The 18,547-nt window shown below is 51.3% G+C and overlaps 1 protein-coding gene across 3 annotated transcripts in view; it reads left to right on the top strand.

The window, feature by feature from the left end:
* Window positions 1–18,547, top strand: part of CDC42BPB (CDC42 binding protein kinase beta) — a 101,178-nt gene that overhangs the window by 74,484 nt on the left and 8,147 nt on the right. Inside the window, exons 17-31 of one of the 3 annotated variants that reach the window (XR_002138676.3) lie at window positions 248–372; window positions 773–878; window positions 2,688–2,836; window positions 3,533–3,627; window positions 5,171–5,250; window positions 7,340–7,387; window positions 8,547–8,636; window positions 8,970–9,047; window positions 10,383–10,488; window positions 11,416–11,552; window positions 12,062–12,201; window positions 14,063–14,144; window positions 15,187–15,403; window positions 15,577–15,639; window positions 16,649–17,061. Coding sequence is in view for 2 of the 3 variants with exons in the window: in XM_019747182.3 (XP_019602741.3) it covers window positions 248–372; window positions 773–878; window positions 2,688–2,836; window positions 3,533–3,627; window positions 5,171–5,250; window positions 7,340–7,387; window positions 8,547–8,636; window positions 8,970–9,047; window positions 10,383–10,488; window positions 11,416–11,552; window positions 12,062–12,201; window positions 14,063–14,144; window positions 15,187–15,403; window positions 15,577–15,639; window positions 16,649–17,245 (2,113 nt within the window). In the remaining variant the exon portion in view is untranslated. Of the gene's footprint in view, window positions 1–247; window positions 373–772; window positions 879–2,687; window positions 2,837–3,532; window positions 3,628–5,170; window positions 5,251–7,339; window positions 7,388–8,546; window positions 8,637–8,969; window positions 9,048–10,382; window positions 10,489–11,415; window positions 11,553–12,061; window positions 12,202–14,062; window positions 14,145–15,186; window positions 15,404–15,576; window positions 15,640–16,648; window positions 17,246–18,547 lie in introns of all 3 variants that reach the window. The other 2 variants (XM_019747182.3, XM_019747183.3) reach the window with 2 other exon arrangements.

Here is an 18,547-nt window from a genome sequence, read left to right as displayed (position 1 = left end):
TTTTTGTTTGGTTAAACGCTGTGAATTACCTGACATCACTAACTCTTCTCGTATTTATGTTGATTTGTATTGAAATGTGACTTGAGTTGTATACAGTCAGAAAGGCTGTGTCCTGAACTTAGTTGGAAAAATCTCATAGCGATGAAAGAAAACTCAAAACCTTCAGGAGAGTGTAGTTTTAATAATGCTGACGTGCTGTTTAAAGCGTGCCAAATAACTTGTGTGCGGCGCTCTTGGTTAATTTCAGCTTTGCTCCTTTGTGGACAAACTCACAGCTCAGAACAGACACCTGGAGGATGAGCTGCAGGGACTGGCGGCCCGGAAGGAGGCGACTGCGCACTGGGAGGCTCAGATCGCAGAGATCATTCAGTGGTGCGTGCGCGCGGCCGGCCCGGGGGCTCGCAGCTCCCACCTCTGCCTCTCTGACTGTCTTATACCTCGCGCTGTTTCTCTGAGGTCTCAGTACAGGTCTCACTGCTGTGTCCCTGAACCGCTAAGTCTGGGGGCAGCACTATTGTCCACTGGTCATCACGGGACTAAAGGTGGGAAACCAGCACCATCACGCCACCGAAAGTGTGCATCAGGCTGTGCATGACCCCGCACGCTCTCAGGGACACGGGGGCACAGCTTCCACAAAGGCACAAGGACGGGGAGACCAGAGCGGGTGGGACCGGCCTCTGCTGTAGAGGCATTTGCTTGTCATGGGTGACCGGTGTCACTGTGTCCTGAGGGAGGTGGCTCCTGGCCCTCACAGACCACGTTCCCTCTGCAGGGTCAGCGATGAGAAGGATGCCCGGGGCTATCTTCAAGCTCTTGCTTCTAAGATGACCGAAGAGCTGGAGGCCTTGAGGAGCTCCAGTCTGGGATCAAGAACTCTGGTGGGTTCTGTCCGAAAGTCCTCGCTTTCATTGCTGGGGAGTCAGTAATGGCTTTATTTTTCATGTGAACATGGTCGTTAAGTTCCACGCACGTGACTCCAGGGAAAAAGCTAACCCAGTTGGAGGAGCACCCGCCTCTGGTCAGGTACCAGGAGGTCAGACTCTAGGTACTGCTCGTTCACTAGCAAACGGCTGCTGAGTGCCAGGCTCGGGCAGACCTTAGATTAGCAGGACAGGGGTCTGCCCTCAGGGACTTGTTTTAGTATGTGACCCTCCAGCCAGGCAGGCGAGCTCGGGGTTACGTGCAGCATCGCCTCAGCCCCGTTCCTGGGCTGTAGCCACACGTGTTCCTCTTCCTGGTGTCCATTTTTCCGGGTCCAGTCTACTTTCTTACATGTATGCTAGTTATTTTGTGAGTAATGTGTAGAAGTAAGAATAAAGGCACAGTGAAAGAAGTTTATTAGAGTTTTAGCTAGAAGTTCATAAACACAAGTTTTTATCTCATGTTTTCCTGGCTTGAAGGTAGGTGTATTTACCCCAAACTGGAATCACCTGTGAATGTCGTTCACATGAGAACCCAGAACACATTGCTCTTGTAATAGCGACAGGCTTCACGCGCATGTCTCATGGGTTCTCGCTTATCTTTCCCTCTCCTCCTTCCTGATCTTGTATCGCCAAAACAGTACTTCTGAAAACAGTGACCGCTCATAATTATTAAAGAAAAGAATATGACCATGCTTGTTCCATAATTGGAAAACATTTTCAGATTTTAGATTTATAAACACCAATTAGAATGATTAGTAAATTTCTTTCATTTCAAATTTTTTCTTCCAACCATGTTTACAGACACACGGGCACTTATGAACTGCATTGAATAAATTTTGTGCACAAACCTCCAAAGATGGAAGAATACTGTCATGGGTCTTTTTAGCAAAATGGGATTTTTGAGATTCTTGTTGCAAGATACTATGTAAATAGTTCTTCTTGTTGAAGAACTAAATGGATGAGATTATATGTCCTTTTTGTCCTTAGAAGTGTATTCACTTACTGATTCTGGAGGAATTTGTCTACGATGTGGTCACCTGGAGAGTCGCTGAGATTTCTCTCATTCGACCAGTTTTCCATCATCCTTAGATACATACCTTTGTCCCTCCACACCCACTTCTGATAATTGTGAAAAGTCTCCCTCAGTCAGTTTTCTTGTCTTCGCTGTTATGGAAGGAAAATGAAAAACTCAACTATGGTGAATGAAAACTTTAAAAAAATAGTTATCTCCAGATGTCTTTAATGTCTCTTCAAAGTCTGAACTACGTTGGCCATTCAGTAAGAAAAGGGAAGAATGCTGTAATCAAGCTGTTCTCGTTCACTGTTTCTTCATCTTCTAGAACATCTATCATTCTTATTATTTTAGTCTTTTATCAAGGGTAGGAATAATTGATGAGTATAATTCCTAGGATGATGAAACAGGCAAATGTTTCAAGATATAGGAAAATCTAAGATAACTGTGATCCCATGACATAGCTTAGATTTGTAAGAGTCTAGTGGACCCATATAGAAATTACACTTCAGGATCCATTTTATTCCTTTAAAAAACTAAAAAAGTAAATTTTATTCTTCAGATCCTGAAGAAAGAATTAAAGTCATAAAAATATAAAAACTAAAATTGGGTCTGATGGACTTTGATAATATCCCAGAGTTAATATTTAAATATGATAAAAGTTTGAGGTTAGACAAAGAGGAGTTGCTTATTTGTGATAATTAATTTTGTTACAAATAGCTTAAAAATGTATTTCCATGTTTGAACCAAAGGATCCCCTTTGGAAAGTTCGCCGGAGTCAGAAGCTGGACATGTCTGCACGGCTGGAGCTGCAGTCCGCCCTTGAGGCCGAGATCCGGGCCAAACAGCTCGTTCAGGAGGAACTGAGGAAGGTCAAGGACACAAATCTCTCCTTTGAAAGGTACTTGTCCTGCAGTCTGGCTCCTGGTAGGAGCTAGGCGCCTGTGTGACCGCCCCCCCCACCGCTGAGCTGTTCCCGTGGCAGGCAGCCACACTGTCCCCACGTCCAGATGATGGGACAGGTGCAGGAAGGTGCAGTTGTCGCCCATGTCACCCACCAAGTCAGTGTGGACTCCACTCCTAGCGCTGACTGGCCTGTTCCCCCGCCGCCACATGTTAGCTGTCACAGCCTGGCTTCACTCTATCTGCTCTGCGAAAGCAGAGGGACCACAAAACGGCCGTGCTCAGGGATCAGGGGCAGTGCTCTTGGGGCCGCCCACCATCTTCCCATTATGGGAAGGACATTCACAGGTCTGATGGCTGAGTAATCGGGGCCATGTGTCCTCAGAGGACAGAAGACTCGTCTAGAAGAAGAGGAATGTCAGAAACCCCACTGGGGCTTCATGAGATAACTTTCCTAAGCCATGATTTCTAAAATCCACATGTTTACAATGTGGAAATATCAGCACTCTGCGTAACGTGCTAAGTGGCAAGGCTGACCCATTCCACGAGTGGGTATGTGAGTCTATCCAGCTGTGGTTGTGAGCCCCTGTCCTGTTCTGGCACTTTCCCAGGCACTGGAGATCAGCCCCTGCCCTCACATCTTGACACTCTAAACCCTATTCTCTGTGCACTTACAGACATTTATTTCTTGTAGCAAACTAAAGGATTCAGAAGCCAAAAATAGAGAATTGTTAGAAGAAATGGAGATTTTGAAAAAGAAGATTGAAGAAAAATTTAGAGCAGATACCGGTAAATTAAAATCATAAGCTTCTGTATTTTTTAAACACAAGCCCTTTTTTAATGAAATGGTTTTATTTTAGATTTTATTTCTTTTAGGTTTAATAGATTGTAGTTATATAAAGAAAGCACTTAACGTCATTCCAAAGCCAAAATTCTAAAACAGGGTACAGTTCGTTCAGTGACACCTTCCCCAAAGTTACCCGTAGTATTTGGTGGATCCATCATTTGCTTCATCTTGAAAATCTGTATATATGTGCAGTTAAACATCAGATCCCCCTGATGTGTTGCATTCTGCGAGTGGACGAGGCCACGGCATGCTAGGTGGCCCGGGTCCCTCACGGCCGCACAGCGCACCCCTGTGGGCGGTGCCACCCAGCAGATGGGCATCAGGCTGCTCCCGTCCTTGCTGTCAGAGAACGTGCTGCGTACGTAGCCATGTGCATGTAACGGCTCACATTTCTGTCAGTGTTTTGGGGTAGATTTCCAGAAGTGGAATTACACTTCTGCTAGATATTGCCAGACTCTCCTCCAGAGGCTGTTCCATTTATGTCCCCACCGTGCAGGCCAGGTCCCCTCCCCAGCCTCGCCTGCGAAGTCTGATTGCACACTCTGGACAGGTGAGGGGCCCTATCGAAACAGGCTTCATTTGTGTTTTCCTTACGAACAAGACTGAGCGCTTTTCCTGTGCTTGAGGGCTATTTATTTTTCTTTTTCTATGATTTATATATACTTGTATCTATTGCCCATTTTTAAAAATTCAAGTTAAATCTCTTAATTTTCAAAAGCTTTGTATAATTGAGGATTAGAGTCTTTTGTTTGTGACAGAAGTTGCAAATATTTTTCCTGTGTTGGCATTTATCTTTTTATTTTGCTTATGATTTTCTTTTTTTGGCTAAGCATAATGGTTTTAAAATTTTTTTGTGTCAAATTTGTCTGTTTTTCCCTTTTTTAAGTCATAGGGAAATATTCCCATGTCCCCAGTTTTTCAAGTAATTCACCCATGTTTTCTTCCAATACATGTATGCTTTCATTTTTTAAAATTTAGGTTACTGATTCATTTGGAATTTACTCTGATGGTTGAAGAATTTAAACTGTAGTTTGGGGAACGGATCCAGTTTTATCTTTTTCTTTCAGCTAGTTATTTGTTCAATTCCAGTTATTAAAAAGCTATTCTCCCTACGGATGGCATATGACTCTTATCGTATATGAGATTACTATAAGCACCTGGGTCTGTTTCTGGATTTTCTACCCTGTTCGTTGTTAGTGGGCAAGACCCTTTCGTGGATCCATTTAATTTAATATCTGGTAAATCACTGCCCCTCCCCCACCTTTTTTTTTTTTTTTTTAAGAGATTTCCACAGTAGTCTTGCTTGTTTATTCTCCTAAGTGAACTTTTCAGTTCACTTGTCCAGCTTTGGGAAAACCTAACGGTATTTCTAGTGGTGCCATGTCAGATCTGTCAGCTGACTCCGGGCGAATTGACATCTTGATGACACTGAGTCTTCCTAAGTGTAAATTATTACCGTGACTGGTGCCTCCTTATTTCTTACAGGACTCAAGCTTCCAGATTTCCAGGATTCTATTTTTGAATATTTCAACACCGCACCTCTGGCACACGATCTGACATTTAGAGTAAGTCACTACTTTTAAATAATGACAAGAAAGAGTGAATGTCACAGGGTGTGACCGCCCATGGCCTCCATCCCACAGTAATGCTCTGGGCGCTGCCTCTGGCATGCCCACCATCACTGACCCTGTCGTTACCAGGTTAACTGTCCGGGTTGGAGACTTTTAAGTTATTTAAATGTTCCCAGAGAAGCTTCCTCGAATTAAGGGGAAGTTGATTAAAAAGTACTCGGTATCTTTGGGGAAAGTCTGTGCTGGCCTCTGCCTGTAGTGAGCATTTCAGGCAATTTTTTAAATACAGATTCTCACACGGCAGCAAATGCAGCAGTCAGCCATGTTAGTGTTTCGGTGACTTCTTTATGGCTCCTCAGCTCGGTCTCAGTGATGGGTGAAGAGAGGGGTGTATCAGAAGGTGGGGCCCAGGCCCCGGGTTACCGTCCTGCCCTTGGAGCTCAGTGCCGCCTGCGCCCACTCAGGGAGTGACCCACATGATAGCAACTCAGCAGCCTGTCTTGCCGGGCAGAGTGTTGTTTGCTTAGGAAGCAGCTGTTGGGTGTGGAGTGGACCCCACTTTCCCCATTTTCACTCTGCGTGTTCTTCATGGCCCTCCATGGGGGTCCTATAGACTTTCCCTCTTTTCTCAAAACCATAGGGATGAGATGGACCCTTACTAGCAACCCCTTGAAGCAAGCCAACAAGTAAAAATAATGAAAGCAAATCTCATTAATGGGACTTCTGTGAGGTATTTTGTTGACTTTGCAACTTTTTATCGAGAAAAATTGAAGCCTGCAGGAAAGTTGAAAGACTAGTGCAGCGAATACATGTCTCACCTGCCATTTTGCCACACTTGTTCTCTCGCTCTCGCTCCCCCCACCCCCACATGCACTCAGACTTTTCCCGTGAACTGTTTGAAAGTGAGTTATAGATGTCAGCGACCCCAGAATACTTCCGACTTGATACCCTGGGATGCAGGGTGTCCTCCCACATAACCAGTGTCATTGCCATGTGGGAGACACAGGTGCTGCTGGCCTCGTTCAGGATCCAGCCAGGGCCCGTGACACCCACCTACGTGTCACGTCTCCCTCACTTGGGAACAGCGCCGCCCCCTCCCCCCTTATAGCATGGATCCTTCTATAGTGTCCAGACCAGTTGTCTTGTAAAATGTCCTGTACTCTGGATTGGTCTGGTATTTTCCTCCTGTTTAGATGTGGGTTGAACATTTTGGTGTGAATTCATAGGAGATGGACATGTCCACACGTGGAGCCCAGTTTGCCCAGGGTTGGTGAGACTGAGTTTGATCACTGGATCAAGGTGGGGTTGGCCAGACCTCGCCCCTGGAAAGGGCCCCGGTGAGCAGTCAGCAGGTGACCGCTGGATGTGTGTCCACCAGCAGCCTTTGCCAGTGACCCTTGCCTAGGTGAGGCGAGCAGGTTTGCAGTCACCTGTCAACGTGGGTTTTTATCAAATTGTCTTTTCCCTGAAGTCTTCAGTTTTTAAGCAGTAAATATATTTAACTGTTAGATGCACACTGGGTCTTTCAAACACCTGTTGCTGCACAAGCCGCGCGCCTTTTCCCGTCACGGCAGAGCCAGACCCTGTTACAGGGTGGGACGAGTACAGATGCCAAGAACCAAAGACTGGCTGTCAGCAGGATGGAGGTGGCCAGGAAAGCAGTGGCTTTTCTGTAAACTTGGTGGACAGATTAGTCTCCTCACTGGCAGCTGCTTCCCAGCTTGGACCCTCCATCACTGGACAACCATAGAGCATTTCAGCATGGTGGTGGACGTCGTAATGTCTGTACCTTACTCTGTAGTCAGCACGCCTGCCATTTTAACATTTAATTTCAGTGCTTCTTGAATTCCTCTGTGGTTTAAGTAGGAAGGACATTTACTGATGGGAAAAAAAAAAATCTTTGTCAGAGCCTGGGTCTGTTAGGAGGTGTTTCCAGACCCAAGAATCATCTCAGAAGCTTTTTTTCCACTTCCCCACATTAAACATATCGTGTAGTACTAGAAATGGTTTGCCACCATGATTGAATCTGTGTTTTCATGCAAGTTTTTACTGGGTGTTGTTCCTTCTGTCTGTCACGACCAAGGACTCTGTCTCCACGTCCACGTCCTCCCTGCTAGCCTCTTGGGAAGAAGTAAGTCACTGCCGACGCTGGTTCCCTCGTCGCTCCCTCGTGTCGCTGCAGCAGCCTTCTAAGTGTGAATGTCTCCTCTTAATCTCCGTCCTTCTGATCAATTAACCAACTAAATGTAACGAGTGGGGCTATTACATGGCTAAAATGAAATGACTTAATATGCCTTTGCTCTTCATTTATGTAAAGATGGAACTCTAACTCGTTTAACGTACCTCATCCGTGGGAGAGATTTGCTTACATTTGTAGCTCTGGTAATTAGTGACCTGATCCAGCCTTTCCCTTGTGAGCGTCGTTATGAATCAGAGACTGCAGTGTGTGGTTGTGTGTGCTGTGTGGACGGCTCCCTGCCCGTTGGAGCCGGGCTCCTCCCGCAGCAGCCTGGTTAATCGCACCTACTGGGAAGTGTCTGACTTGGTTCTCTGGGATTTCCGTGGGGCGCGCCAGGTCCATGAAAAGGGCTCTCATAGGTATGCCACAGCACGCTCTTTCCCGGCGCTAGCGCCTGCAGTGCACACAGGTGGTATGTGCCTGTCTGTGGAAATGGTGACAGCCTCTGATGAAAAGAGTAGCTTCGGGAGCACTCATTAAAATGAGGCCATTTTTCAGTGGTTTTAGGTGCAGCTTTAGCGTCAAAGCTGTAGCTTCGGTTTCAGATTGTGAAATTAACTTGGGAATCTTGAGTCGTTAGAACAAAAACATTGTTTTCCTGTGTTAAAAGCTTTCAGGGAAATTCTTACTTCTGGTCGGAGGCCCACAGACCTCTGTTGACATTAGGATTTCTTCTTGATCCCTGAAATGAGGTTAACAAGCTTGGATGCTTTATTTAAGGCTGCCAGGTACAGATGGAACCACTTCTGAAGGACGGCAGAGGGCGGGGGTCCAGATGGTGAGGGCTGCAGCTGGAGGTGAAGCCAGGTGGTGACTGTCACTTGTCAGACGCCAGTGTCACAACTCTAGCCTTAGAATGCCAAGGGCAGTGGTCGCAGGGAAGGCAGGACAGCGGTGAGCAAGCTCTGTGATGACGGGGAGTCACGCGGAAAGGAGCCTGTGCTGAGACCTCAGGTCCCCCGTGCAAAGCACTTTTAAATAAACACGTAATTAGAGTCTGAATTCAGCAGGATATGTCCTTAATTCACTCTTTCTTTGCCTTTTTCCACAGACCAGCTCAGCTAGTGAACAAGAGACACAAGCTCCAAAGCCAGAGGTGTCCCCGTCGACTTCTGTGGCCGCAGGCACAGAACAGCAAGAAGTAAGACAGGGTTGCCCTGTGACACTGTGAGCCTTTGCTCTGCACCCCTTTCCCCCCAGTGTCCCTGTGCCGCCCGCTGCCCTTGAGTAAGAGCTACTCTGAGGCCAAGGCCGGCTGCGGTCCCACCTCGCAGCTCCCGGCCCTGAGCCCGGCTACATGTCAGAGTCGCTGTCAGCGCGTCGGCTTTGACAGCTGTCTCAACAATGTAGTGAATTAAAAATGCAGAACTGTTCATTATTGATCAGTTTGAGAGAGAGGGAGGCGATCCCAGGCAGGGTCTGCTGTGAGAGCAGCTGTGCTTAGACGGCGTTCACCTGTCTGCTTGTCTCCCAGGACATGGCTCGGGCCCCGCAGAGGCTGCCCGCCGGGCCGCTGCCCACCTCACAGGCCCTCGCTCTGGCTGGACCAAAGGTAGGCCTTGCTTTTTCGCCCAGGCACCTTCTCAATTTAGAAAATGACCTTGGTGTCAATAGGGCAGATATTACTTTTGTGGGCACAGTAAATAAGTCTGTTTTCTCTTAATGCTTTATTCTGAATAGTGTGCGGTGCAGGAGTTCAGGACCCTGTGCTTTCTTCCTTGAATTAATGACATGAACGCATTTCAATTGAAAAATTTCACAGTACCGTCTCCCCAGGCCCTTCTTCCTTCCACAGACCATATTCCCTTTGCCACTGGGAACTGCTCTGTGTTCTGTTTGTAGTAAGTTCATTCTCCAAGTTTATTTCCATCTGTCTGTCTACACTTGGAATCTTAGAGAACCATGCGGTTTGTGGGAGGGACTGCCCCCAGCGTAAATGGAACCACACTGGATGTGCACTTTGTAATATCTTTTTTGTCAGGTAGTTGGAGGGCCGTGTACGCCAGTGCACACAGCCTCCATGCAGACCGTGGAGTCCCAGCCGGGACAGGGCCCTCAGTTTCATCATAGCTGGTATTTGGGTTTATGTACTTAGATGCTTTCTTTTCTTGAATGTAGACATGGCCTATTTCAGGGTTTCACGTGGACAGCCATGCCAACGAGAGACAAGACATTTGATTCTGTTTTGAGACTGATTAATAGGGTGGCTTTCAGACTTTGATTCTCGTAGAGTCAGAGGTCAGGTAGACAACGCCCGGGATTGTGTGCTGGTCCATCCCTTGCTTCTTACAAATGGTTCCGCAGTCCTTATGTCCCCTGAGAAGGAAGTCCTTGCATTTTGCCATGTTGGAGCCTTGTCGACACACGGTTCTCTTCCATCCATAGCCTGCCTCTCCATGAAGCCTTACTTTTCCTTCCATTCTCGATCACATCATTACGTGCCCCTTTGGCCGGCGAGGGACAGCGGGCCTGCCCGCTCTCGCTAATAGGAACAGGGCTGCTGCTCGTTTCTTGTATGTTTCTTGGTCTCCCACGGAAGGGCTTCTCTGGGTGGGACCCCCCCCAAAACATGGCCCCAGGCTGCCCCCCGGGGCCACTAGGTGAGGAGGTGCCACCAGAACAGGCATCAGCCATGCTACCGCTTCTCCAGGCCAGACGACCTGGCCTTTTGGGCAGCAGGCCTCTGAGGGGAGCGTGTTGACATCCTGGCTCGGGCACCGTGGGGGGTGTTAACACTAGTGTGGTTAGCACTGCTAGGGCCCCGCTCCTCAAAGTGAAATCGCGCCTTTGCAGCTTTTCAGATTGACCCAAGCTGTTCATAGGTCCAGTCGCAGGTGGCTCGACGCCTGTTCTGTGTGCGCTTCACCTGCCGCTGTTCTTCCCGCAGCCCAGAGCTCACCAGTTCAGCATCAAGTCGTTCTCCAGCCCCACTCAGTGCAGCCACTGCACCTCCCTGATGGTTGGGCTCGTCCGGCAGGGCTACGCCTGCGAGGGTGAGTGTCGCCTGCCTCCTGCCGGCCCCCAGAGGTGGGGCCTGGCCGCCTGCGGGAAGCAGTTGTCACAGAGGCCGATAAGGCCGTGAGCGAGCTGAGGGCAGGCTCTGCTCTGCCTTTGGTCCGTGTTCTCAGTGAAGGCTGTGAGTTGAATCCTGAATCCTGCTGCAGTGGGACACACCCTGCTGTGGGGTGACCCAGGTCATCTGCTGGTGGTTATTGATCATAAAATGTAACATACGCAGTCATTCTGGAAAATGAGCAAAGGCAGAGAGTAAAAGACTTGGAGACGGCCCATTGGCAAGTGCTCCGGAGAAAAGCGCCATTCCCAGCCTCTCCTGATTAGCTCGTACCATGCTGTGCTGGGCGCTGGGCTCACATTGGGCTACATGACCCGTGCATGCAACCGGCCAAGGTCACACAATGCCACGCGACAGCCCTGGGGCAGGAGTGGCCCCTGAGCACGCCCCCCAGTGTGGGTCAGTGGGCGGGGTGGCTCTGTAGAAGCAGCTTTACGAGACAGCAGCAGGCTTTTCCCCTATTACCCAAACTTGGCAAGCTTTTGATTGGCTGCCCGGACCTCTGGCAGCCCCTGTCCTCAAAACCGTCGCCCTGTGGCAGACCTGCAGGTTGTTTCCTCTTGAGGTGATTTTGAAACTTAACTATGTTGAATGAGGTCCGGGCTTCCTAGGAGAACAAGGAACAGGGCTTTGTGGTAATCCTTTCCTGTCAGGAGTCCTCACACCCTGACATGCTGCTGTGGGTGTGGTGAAAAGGCACTCAGCTCCAAAGACCCTGAGCTTTTGTGGGAAGCAACCTCAGAAACTGTTTACCGGGTATCTGGATCGTTTCCTGTGACACGTGCACGTTACCGAGTGGCCGCCTCTGGGCCCGTGTTCCTGACGGGGTGCTCCTTCGCTCTTCCAGTGTGCTCGTTTGCTTGCCACGTTTCCTGCAAAGACAGCGCTCCCCAGGTGTGCCCCATCCCTCCCGAGCAGTCCAAGCGGCCTCTTGGCGTCGACGTGCAGCGGGGTATAGGGACCGCCTACAAGGGTTACGTGAAGGTAGGACCGCAAGGACGTGCGTCTCTGTCAGCTCTCGCGTCTCGGGGTGATGACCCTCCTGGGAACTGAGGTCAGGGCCAGGGCCCAAGGACCCCATAGAAACACACTCAGAATCAGGGGCCCCCTTCCCGCCTCCTGGGCTGTGCGCTTAAGGACAGGGTCCCAAAGCCACGTGCTGTTGGAAGACACTGCAGGACGGCCCCGAGCACCTGTCTAGCTACAGCATCCCGAGATGCTCTGGGGCTGGTGTGAGCGCACCTGTCGGCTGAGTGTCCTGCTTGTCCCCCGTCACCTCCGTCAAGTGTGCAGATGGGGCTCTGGCCACCAGCCGGTGGGGGCGTGGGGGAGCTGTCTGTGGAGAAGCGGGCCAGCGTGTAGTGGCTGGAAGGAGATGGTGGGCACGGAGACCCCTCTAGGAAGTCCCTAAGGGCCTCGGCCTCCACGTGCCACTGACTGGTTTGTGGCCAGCCTCCCTGGCCCAGTGAAACATGGTCACTGTTTATCTGTAGGTCCCGAAGCCTACCGGGGTGAAGAAAGGGTGGCAGCGGGCTTATGCGGTGGTCTGTGACTGTAAGCTCTTTCTGTACGATCTGCCTGAAGGAAAGTCCACCCAGCCCGGCGTCGTCGCAAGCCAAGTCTTAGATCTCAGGTCTGTGCCCTCGTTCTGTGAGATTTGACTTGTCTTCCACCAAAGGGAGAGTTTCTTGTGTGGTAATCTTTAACCTCATTTTTACCTTCACACCCTAATCTTTGTGCTGGTCCAAAAACAGGTACTTACGAGGTGTGATTGAAAAATACAGTGAATGTTTAAATAAAAAAATTTATTACAGGAAAAGACACATTGCTGTTTAACCCCCCTCAAAATCCCCCCCCCCCCCCCCGGCTATGAACACACGTATCCCATCGTTCCTGCCACTTTCTGAAGCAGCTCTGGAAGTCCTCTTTTGTGAGTGTCTTTACTTCGTGACAACACTCTGTGTCACACATCGCTTCTGGTCCAGCAATTTCTGTCAAATAAAAACGGTACAGTGTGTCCTCATCCACCTTATTCACCGGATCTGACACCGTGTGACTTCTGGCTCTTCCCCAAAGAAAATGATTCAGGACATAGAGGCAGCCACGACAGCGCAACTGAAGACACTCAAGAAAGAGAACTTGCAGAACTGCTTCAGAAAGTGGCAAGAACGATGGGATAAATGTGTTGGAAGTGAGGGGGTGTATTTTGAGGGGGATTAATGGCAATGTGTCTTTTACTGTAATATAAATATTCACTGTATTTTTTGATCACACCTTATAAATGCATGCCAGAAACTTCCTGCTTTGGATATTTTTGCATTAGAAAATTTGCCAAACAAGCATTTAACATAAGAAAACCACATGCCCCAAGAACAATTAGAAAATATCCCAGAGACACATTGCATATTTTAAGGTGTCTGCTTTTTAGTACCTGACAAGTACTCTTGTTTCTGACAGAAATCTAGAGCCCTGGCTGTGTGTGGCCCTAGAGTTTGCTGCACGACCGCATCTCTTATCACTTCCATCCTCGTCAGATTCCTTCCTTGCATCAAACATTCAAAGACAGTAACACGGCTTCCTTCCTTCCCAGCTTCCCTTACAATTAAGGTCTAACGCTCTGCTTCCCATTGTAAAATGGGCACAGTAATATGTTATGGAGGCCAGAGGGTTGTTGTGAAGATTCAGAAGTTAATAGACGGGACACGCTTAGCACCGGGGCTGGTGTGTAGAGCTGTTGCTGCTGCTGCCAGGTCATCTCCCGTCCCTCTGTCACCCACTCCCAGTGTCACAGAGGACGGCACCTGCGGATGTCACGAATGTGCTGGCACCTGCCTGGGGTTAGGGTCCAGCCTGGAGCCTCAGTCTCCAGCATTGGTTCTGGGGGGACAAGGGGTGCTATGGCAGGTGCCATTGAGGGCAGCTATGAGCAGTCACCTCCACAGCGGTTTCCACTTTCCATGTCCCCAGCCCATGAACTGGGGTGAACAGCTGGGGCCCTGCGTTTTGGAGAGGGCCCCGTGCCCCTGCTTGTCTGTGGTGTGCACAGGTGTGCCCTGGCCTAGAGGGGAAGAGGCCACTGCAGGCGTCACGCAGGGTGCGCTGAACATGGAGCCCGGGTTTAGAATGTGTTGGTGCCGGGGCTTCCACGGTTCTCTCAGCACGTCTTACCCTGTGCTCTGAAAGTGATGGCCAAGCGCCTGCCTGACTGTAGTCAAGTACCGGCCTTATCGGGGATGTGGTCTTGTGGTAATGGGGATGGACTACAAGGAGTTCTGTTCTCAGACAGGGTCATTGACACACATGCAAGATTCTTGAGTCGTTTGTTGGCTTTGTCAGTGGAAGCGTTTTCTTAACCAGGTAGAGGCGAGGGGACCCACCTCAACATGGAGAAAATGTCATAAGTGCCCTTTCTCAGCAGATTTGGGATACGGGAGGGGGAGGAGAGGGCCTCATGCGTTCTTTCCCCGTGTTCTGAATGCTCTGTTTCCTACCAGAGATGAAGAGTTCTCGGTGAGCTCAGTCCTGGCGTCAGACGTCATACACGCTTCACGCCGAGACGTTCCGTGTATATTCAGGGTATGGTTTCTTCCTATTTGTTAGAGACATTTCGTTCATCATAAAACAAGTCACACGGTTAAAATAGAAGGATTGCTCTGAGCGTTTCCATGTGCCATGGAAGGGGCCTGTGGAGTGTGCCTGCCCCACCTCACACACCACCGTGCCCAGCTCAGCCCTGTCTGCCCACATCACTGGCCCTGTCTTTCTGTCCTGCATCCTACCTGGTCTGCACCTCAGTCACTCTAGTGTGCTTGATGCTGGAAGCTTCCACCTCCCTTCCTAGGATTTCCTGGTCGTGGACAGAGCCAAACAGGAATAAAGAAGCAGACATTGCTCACCAGCATTCTTGCTGGTCAGTTGGAGAGCCCCGTGGGTCAGTGCTGGGAGCTGTGGCATTTGGAAGCTGCTAGGAGATTGTGGTCGGGGAAAGAATCCCGCCAACTCCCTTCACTGGGAAGTCTTTATTACAGTGCCACTTCGGTTGACCACGAAACTAAGCCTGTGAATCATTTTTCTTAAATCTCAGGTCTAGTCAGAAAGCACCTCTTGTATACAATACAGAAAAATGCCATCATTGTGAGCTTAACAGATGATCGTTGTGTAGCACCTAAAGCTGCCCAGGCCTCCTTGTGCTAGGGATGCTAACAGAAGCTTAGGCAGTGTTTTTGTTGGAGAGCCTGTTGTCTCTGCACCTGTTCTGAGAACCTTTTTAAATTAGATTGTTCAAGAAAGCAGTTTTAAAACGGGCAGTTACAGCACAGTTTGGGCAAGAGCAGAATGCACTGGAATCTGACAAGGGATGCAGGGCGCCTGTTTATAACTGCGCCCCCGCCTGTGTGCGGCACAGAAGAGCCCTCGGCCCCGCGGGCGCCTCGGAATGGACCCATGACTCAGCATCGAGACCTTAACCCCCGTGGTCCTTGAGTCAAATGCCCAGAAAGTGCACCCTTCCTGCTCTTCACCTCTATTGCGAATGGTGTCCAGGCTGGGGTGTGGGCGCCCGTGTGGTGTGGTTGGTTGTCTTAGGGCGCTCATCTCTGTTTTGTTTTCTGTCACGAAGGTGACGGCCTCTCTCTTAGGTACACCTTCTAAGACCAGCTCACTGCTCATTCTGACAGAAAACGAGAACGAAAAGAGGAAGTGGGTGGGGATTCTGGAAGGACTGCAGTCTATTCTTCACAAGAACCGCCTGAGGAACCAGGTGGTGCACACGCCGCAGGAGGCCTACGACAGCTCGCTGCCTCTCATCAAGGCCGTCCTCACCGCCGCCGTCCTGGGTGCGTTCCAGACGCCGCCAGGGGGAGGTTTCCAAGGGTGCCGTGGTGCCTGGTCTGAACATCCCAGCAGACCAAGGCCACGCTTGTTTATAGTGTCCCCACATGTTTTAAGAAGTGGATGGTCTGTGCTGACAGAATTGATGTTTGTGTTCTTGCCCCTTCTGCATCTACAGATGGCGACAGGATTGCGGTCGGCCTGGAAGAAGGGCTCTATGTCATAGAGGTGACCCGTGACGGTGAGTGGCAGGGACAGCTCGGGGCCTGCCTGTGCGGTGCAGACAAGCACAGCTTCAGTAGTAGGAACGTGCAAGGGTTAAGACAAATTCACTGGACGCGTACATGGTCACCATGTCACAGAACTTTATAAAGATAGGGAAAGGCAACAGCCAAGAAAAATAATTTGCAGCAAATAAGACTGACGCTCGGCAAATGTAATGTCCGTTGAGTGTCCACAGGTCCCTCAGAGTGGGGGCAAGGGCATGGTGGTACGTCGGCTGCTGTGTCTTTAGTTTCCTCCAGTTGAGGACTGAGGAGACAGCCAGGCAGGGGAGCGTCCCAGGAGAGGCAGGAAGCTCGTCTGCCTAACTCTCAGGTGTGCAGAGACTGCGCCGAAACGTTCCTTCCGTTGCTTCCAATTTTGACAGTTCATTCTTCCCCATGTCTCCCCTCTTCACTGCCTGGGTCTGGGGACAAAAGCACAAGGAGCCTAGGACTGGCCCTGGGAGCCTCCCCAAGGCACACGCTGTTCCCTGGGGGGTGGTGTCCCCTTCCTGAGCCGGTGTCCCCTTGCACTGGGCCCCGTGGAGGAAGGTGCACACGTGCAGCCTCAGCTACTGCTGCAGGCCGGCCCTCAGCCGTTCATCCCACTGGATCCATCCCGCTGGCCCAGAGAGTTAGGACATCGGGGTATTGAGTTCATTTGGAGGCCCAGGGCGGGGGCGAGTGCTTCCAAGAGTTTAAGGATCCAGTGACCTTGGAGACAGTCGTTCGTTCCCCAAATGCAGCCCAAGGGTTCTTGGCTTCAGGGATGAGCTGGACGGAGGTCCAGGCCCAACCCCAAGGCCATACTGCACTGAACGTGTCCCAGCCAGGTCCCTGAGGCCGCAAGGGTGTGTGAAGTGACGGGGCAGATGCAGAGGGGTGACGGCCCCCAGGCTGGCCGCGGTGGGGAGGGCGTGGAGAGGGGGCTCCTGAGCAGCCCCCTTGGTCGGACTGTGACATGGGGTCCCGTCCTCCTGTCTGCAGTGATCGTCCGCGTCGCTGACTACAAGAAAGTGTACCAGATTGAGCTTGCCCCCAAAGAGAAGGTCGCCGTCCTGCTCTGTGGCCGGAACCACCACGTCCATCTCTGCCCGTGGTCCGCCTTTGACGGGGCGGAAAGCAACGTTGACATCAAGCTTCCGGAAACCAAGGGCTGCCAGCTCATAGCGACTGCGACGCTGAAGAAGAGCTCTGCCACCTGCCTGTTTGTGGCAGTGAAGCGGCTGGTCCTTTGCTATGAGGTCCAGAGAACTAAGCCTTTCCACAGGAAGTTCAATGAGCTCGTGGCCCCTGGCACTGTGCAGTGGATGGCCGCGGTCAAGGACAAGCTCTGTGTTGGCTACCCCTCTGGGTTCTCTCTGCTGAGCACGCAGGGAGACGGGCAGGCTCTCACCCTGGTAAATCCCAGTGAGCCCTCGCTTGCCTTCCTCTCCCAGCAGCCTTTCGATGCCCTTTGTGCTGTGGAGCTCCCGAGCGAGGAGTACCTGCTCTGCTTCAGTCACATGGGACTGTATGTGGACCCGCAGGGCCGGAGGTCACGCGTGCAGGAGCTCATGTGGCCCGCGGTGCCCGTCGCCTGTAGTATGTATATGTTCTCTGTTGCCGTGCCCTGTGCTGCTTCTCACGTCCACAGGCAGCACGTGTCCTGTGTTGCTTTGGTTTGTCTCCCAGCTCCCCCAGCCAAGGAGCCGGGTGCCAGGAGAGGGCTCCACGATGCCTGCCTTGGAAGGTCCCAGTACCATGTCCCGGGCCAGCGGTGGGTGGGCTTGCAGGTGGGCACCAGGCCTGCCTCCCTCTCCAGCCCACCGGCACCATCTCTCCCCCAGGGATTTGCAGGGGCCCCTCCGCTGAGGAGCTCCGATGGCGATAGTTCACAGACCTACACAGGAACGCAGACGAGCTACAGGTTTTAGGACAGGCAGGAGGAAGTTGGTTCTGATGTGCAGGTGCAGTCTCTTTTGAAACATGTTTTCCTGAGAGTAGCAGGAGCTCTTCTGGAAAACAGTAGAGTTACTTAGTTCGCTTAGTTTAAGTGGCTTTCTGTGTGAGCGCAGGTGCTGGGTGGACGTCCTGCAGGCCCAGGAGCGTGGTGAGCAGGGCTCCTGGGATCACGTCCTGCCCGGCCTGCTGTCGGACCCTAAGCCTTGGAGACCACTGCTGCGTGTATCGCCATAGCTTGTCAAACCATAGGTTGGACAGAGCAGGGAGTAATTAAGATGAGTCACAGGGACACTTCCATTTGAGCAGCAGTGCTGGGTGGTGGGGGTGTGAGGGGGTGTCTTCACCAGAAGTACAGCCTTGCCTGCCCTGATGCTGACTGTGCTTCACTGGCAGAGAAAGAAGCCACGGGCGTTGGGACCCGGAGCCCAGGCCCGTGAGGTGTGCGGCCCGCTGCTGGCTCTCGCGGGCCTGCTGGGTGTGTGCTGACCCACTGGCGCTGGGCTAGGGCTGGGTCGCAAGCGGGCGGCCTGGCACTGTGGGGAAGGCCACCAGCCGCTGCGGTGACACTTGTCCTGCCTCCGCCCAGCCAGCCGGTACAGGAACAGCCTCAGAACCACACGGGGCCCTGCTTAGCAGGGTCTTTTTCTCTAGAACTTGCACTTTTTTTGAAAAATGTAACGTGGAAGGAGACGCGGGTCACCGAGTGCAGGCTCCAGGCCGTGAGTGAGCTGCCTTCACACCCAGTGTTCTCGGCCTCTGATTCCCGCTGTCCCTCCCCCTCGCTCTCCCTGTACACAAAGGGCAGGTGCCAGGTCAGCTTTAGCGCTGGTGGGATACTCCCACTACCCCAGCCAATCACACGGGGAGGCGTAACCTGTCCCACGTCACCGAGAAGGACACGGAGGGCCAGAGCTGAGGTGACCTGAGAAGCACACGCAGAGG

Source organism: Rhinolophus sinicus, chromosome 3 (assembly GCF_057876585.1).
Source record: "Rhinolophus sinicus isolate RSI-liver-muscle chromosome 3, RSI-T2T, whole genome shotgun sequence".
Taxonomy (NCBI): Eukaryota; Metazoa; Chordata; class Mammalia; order Chiroptera; family Rhinolophidae; genus Rhinolophus; species Rhinolophus sinicus.
The sequence above is the reverse complement of the archived record's forward strand: the minus strand, read 5'-3'. Positions and strand labels throughout refer to the sequence as shown.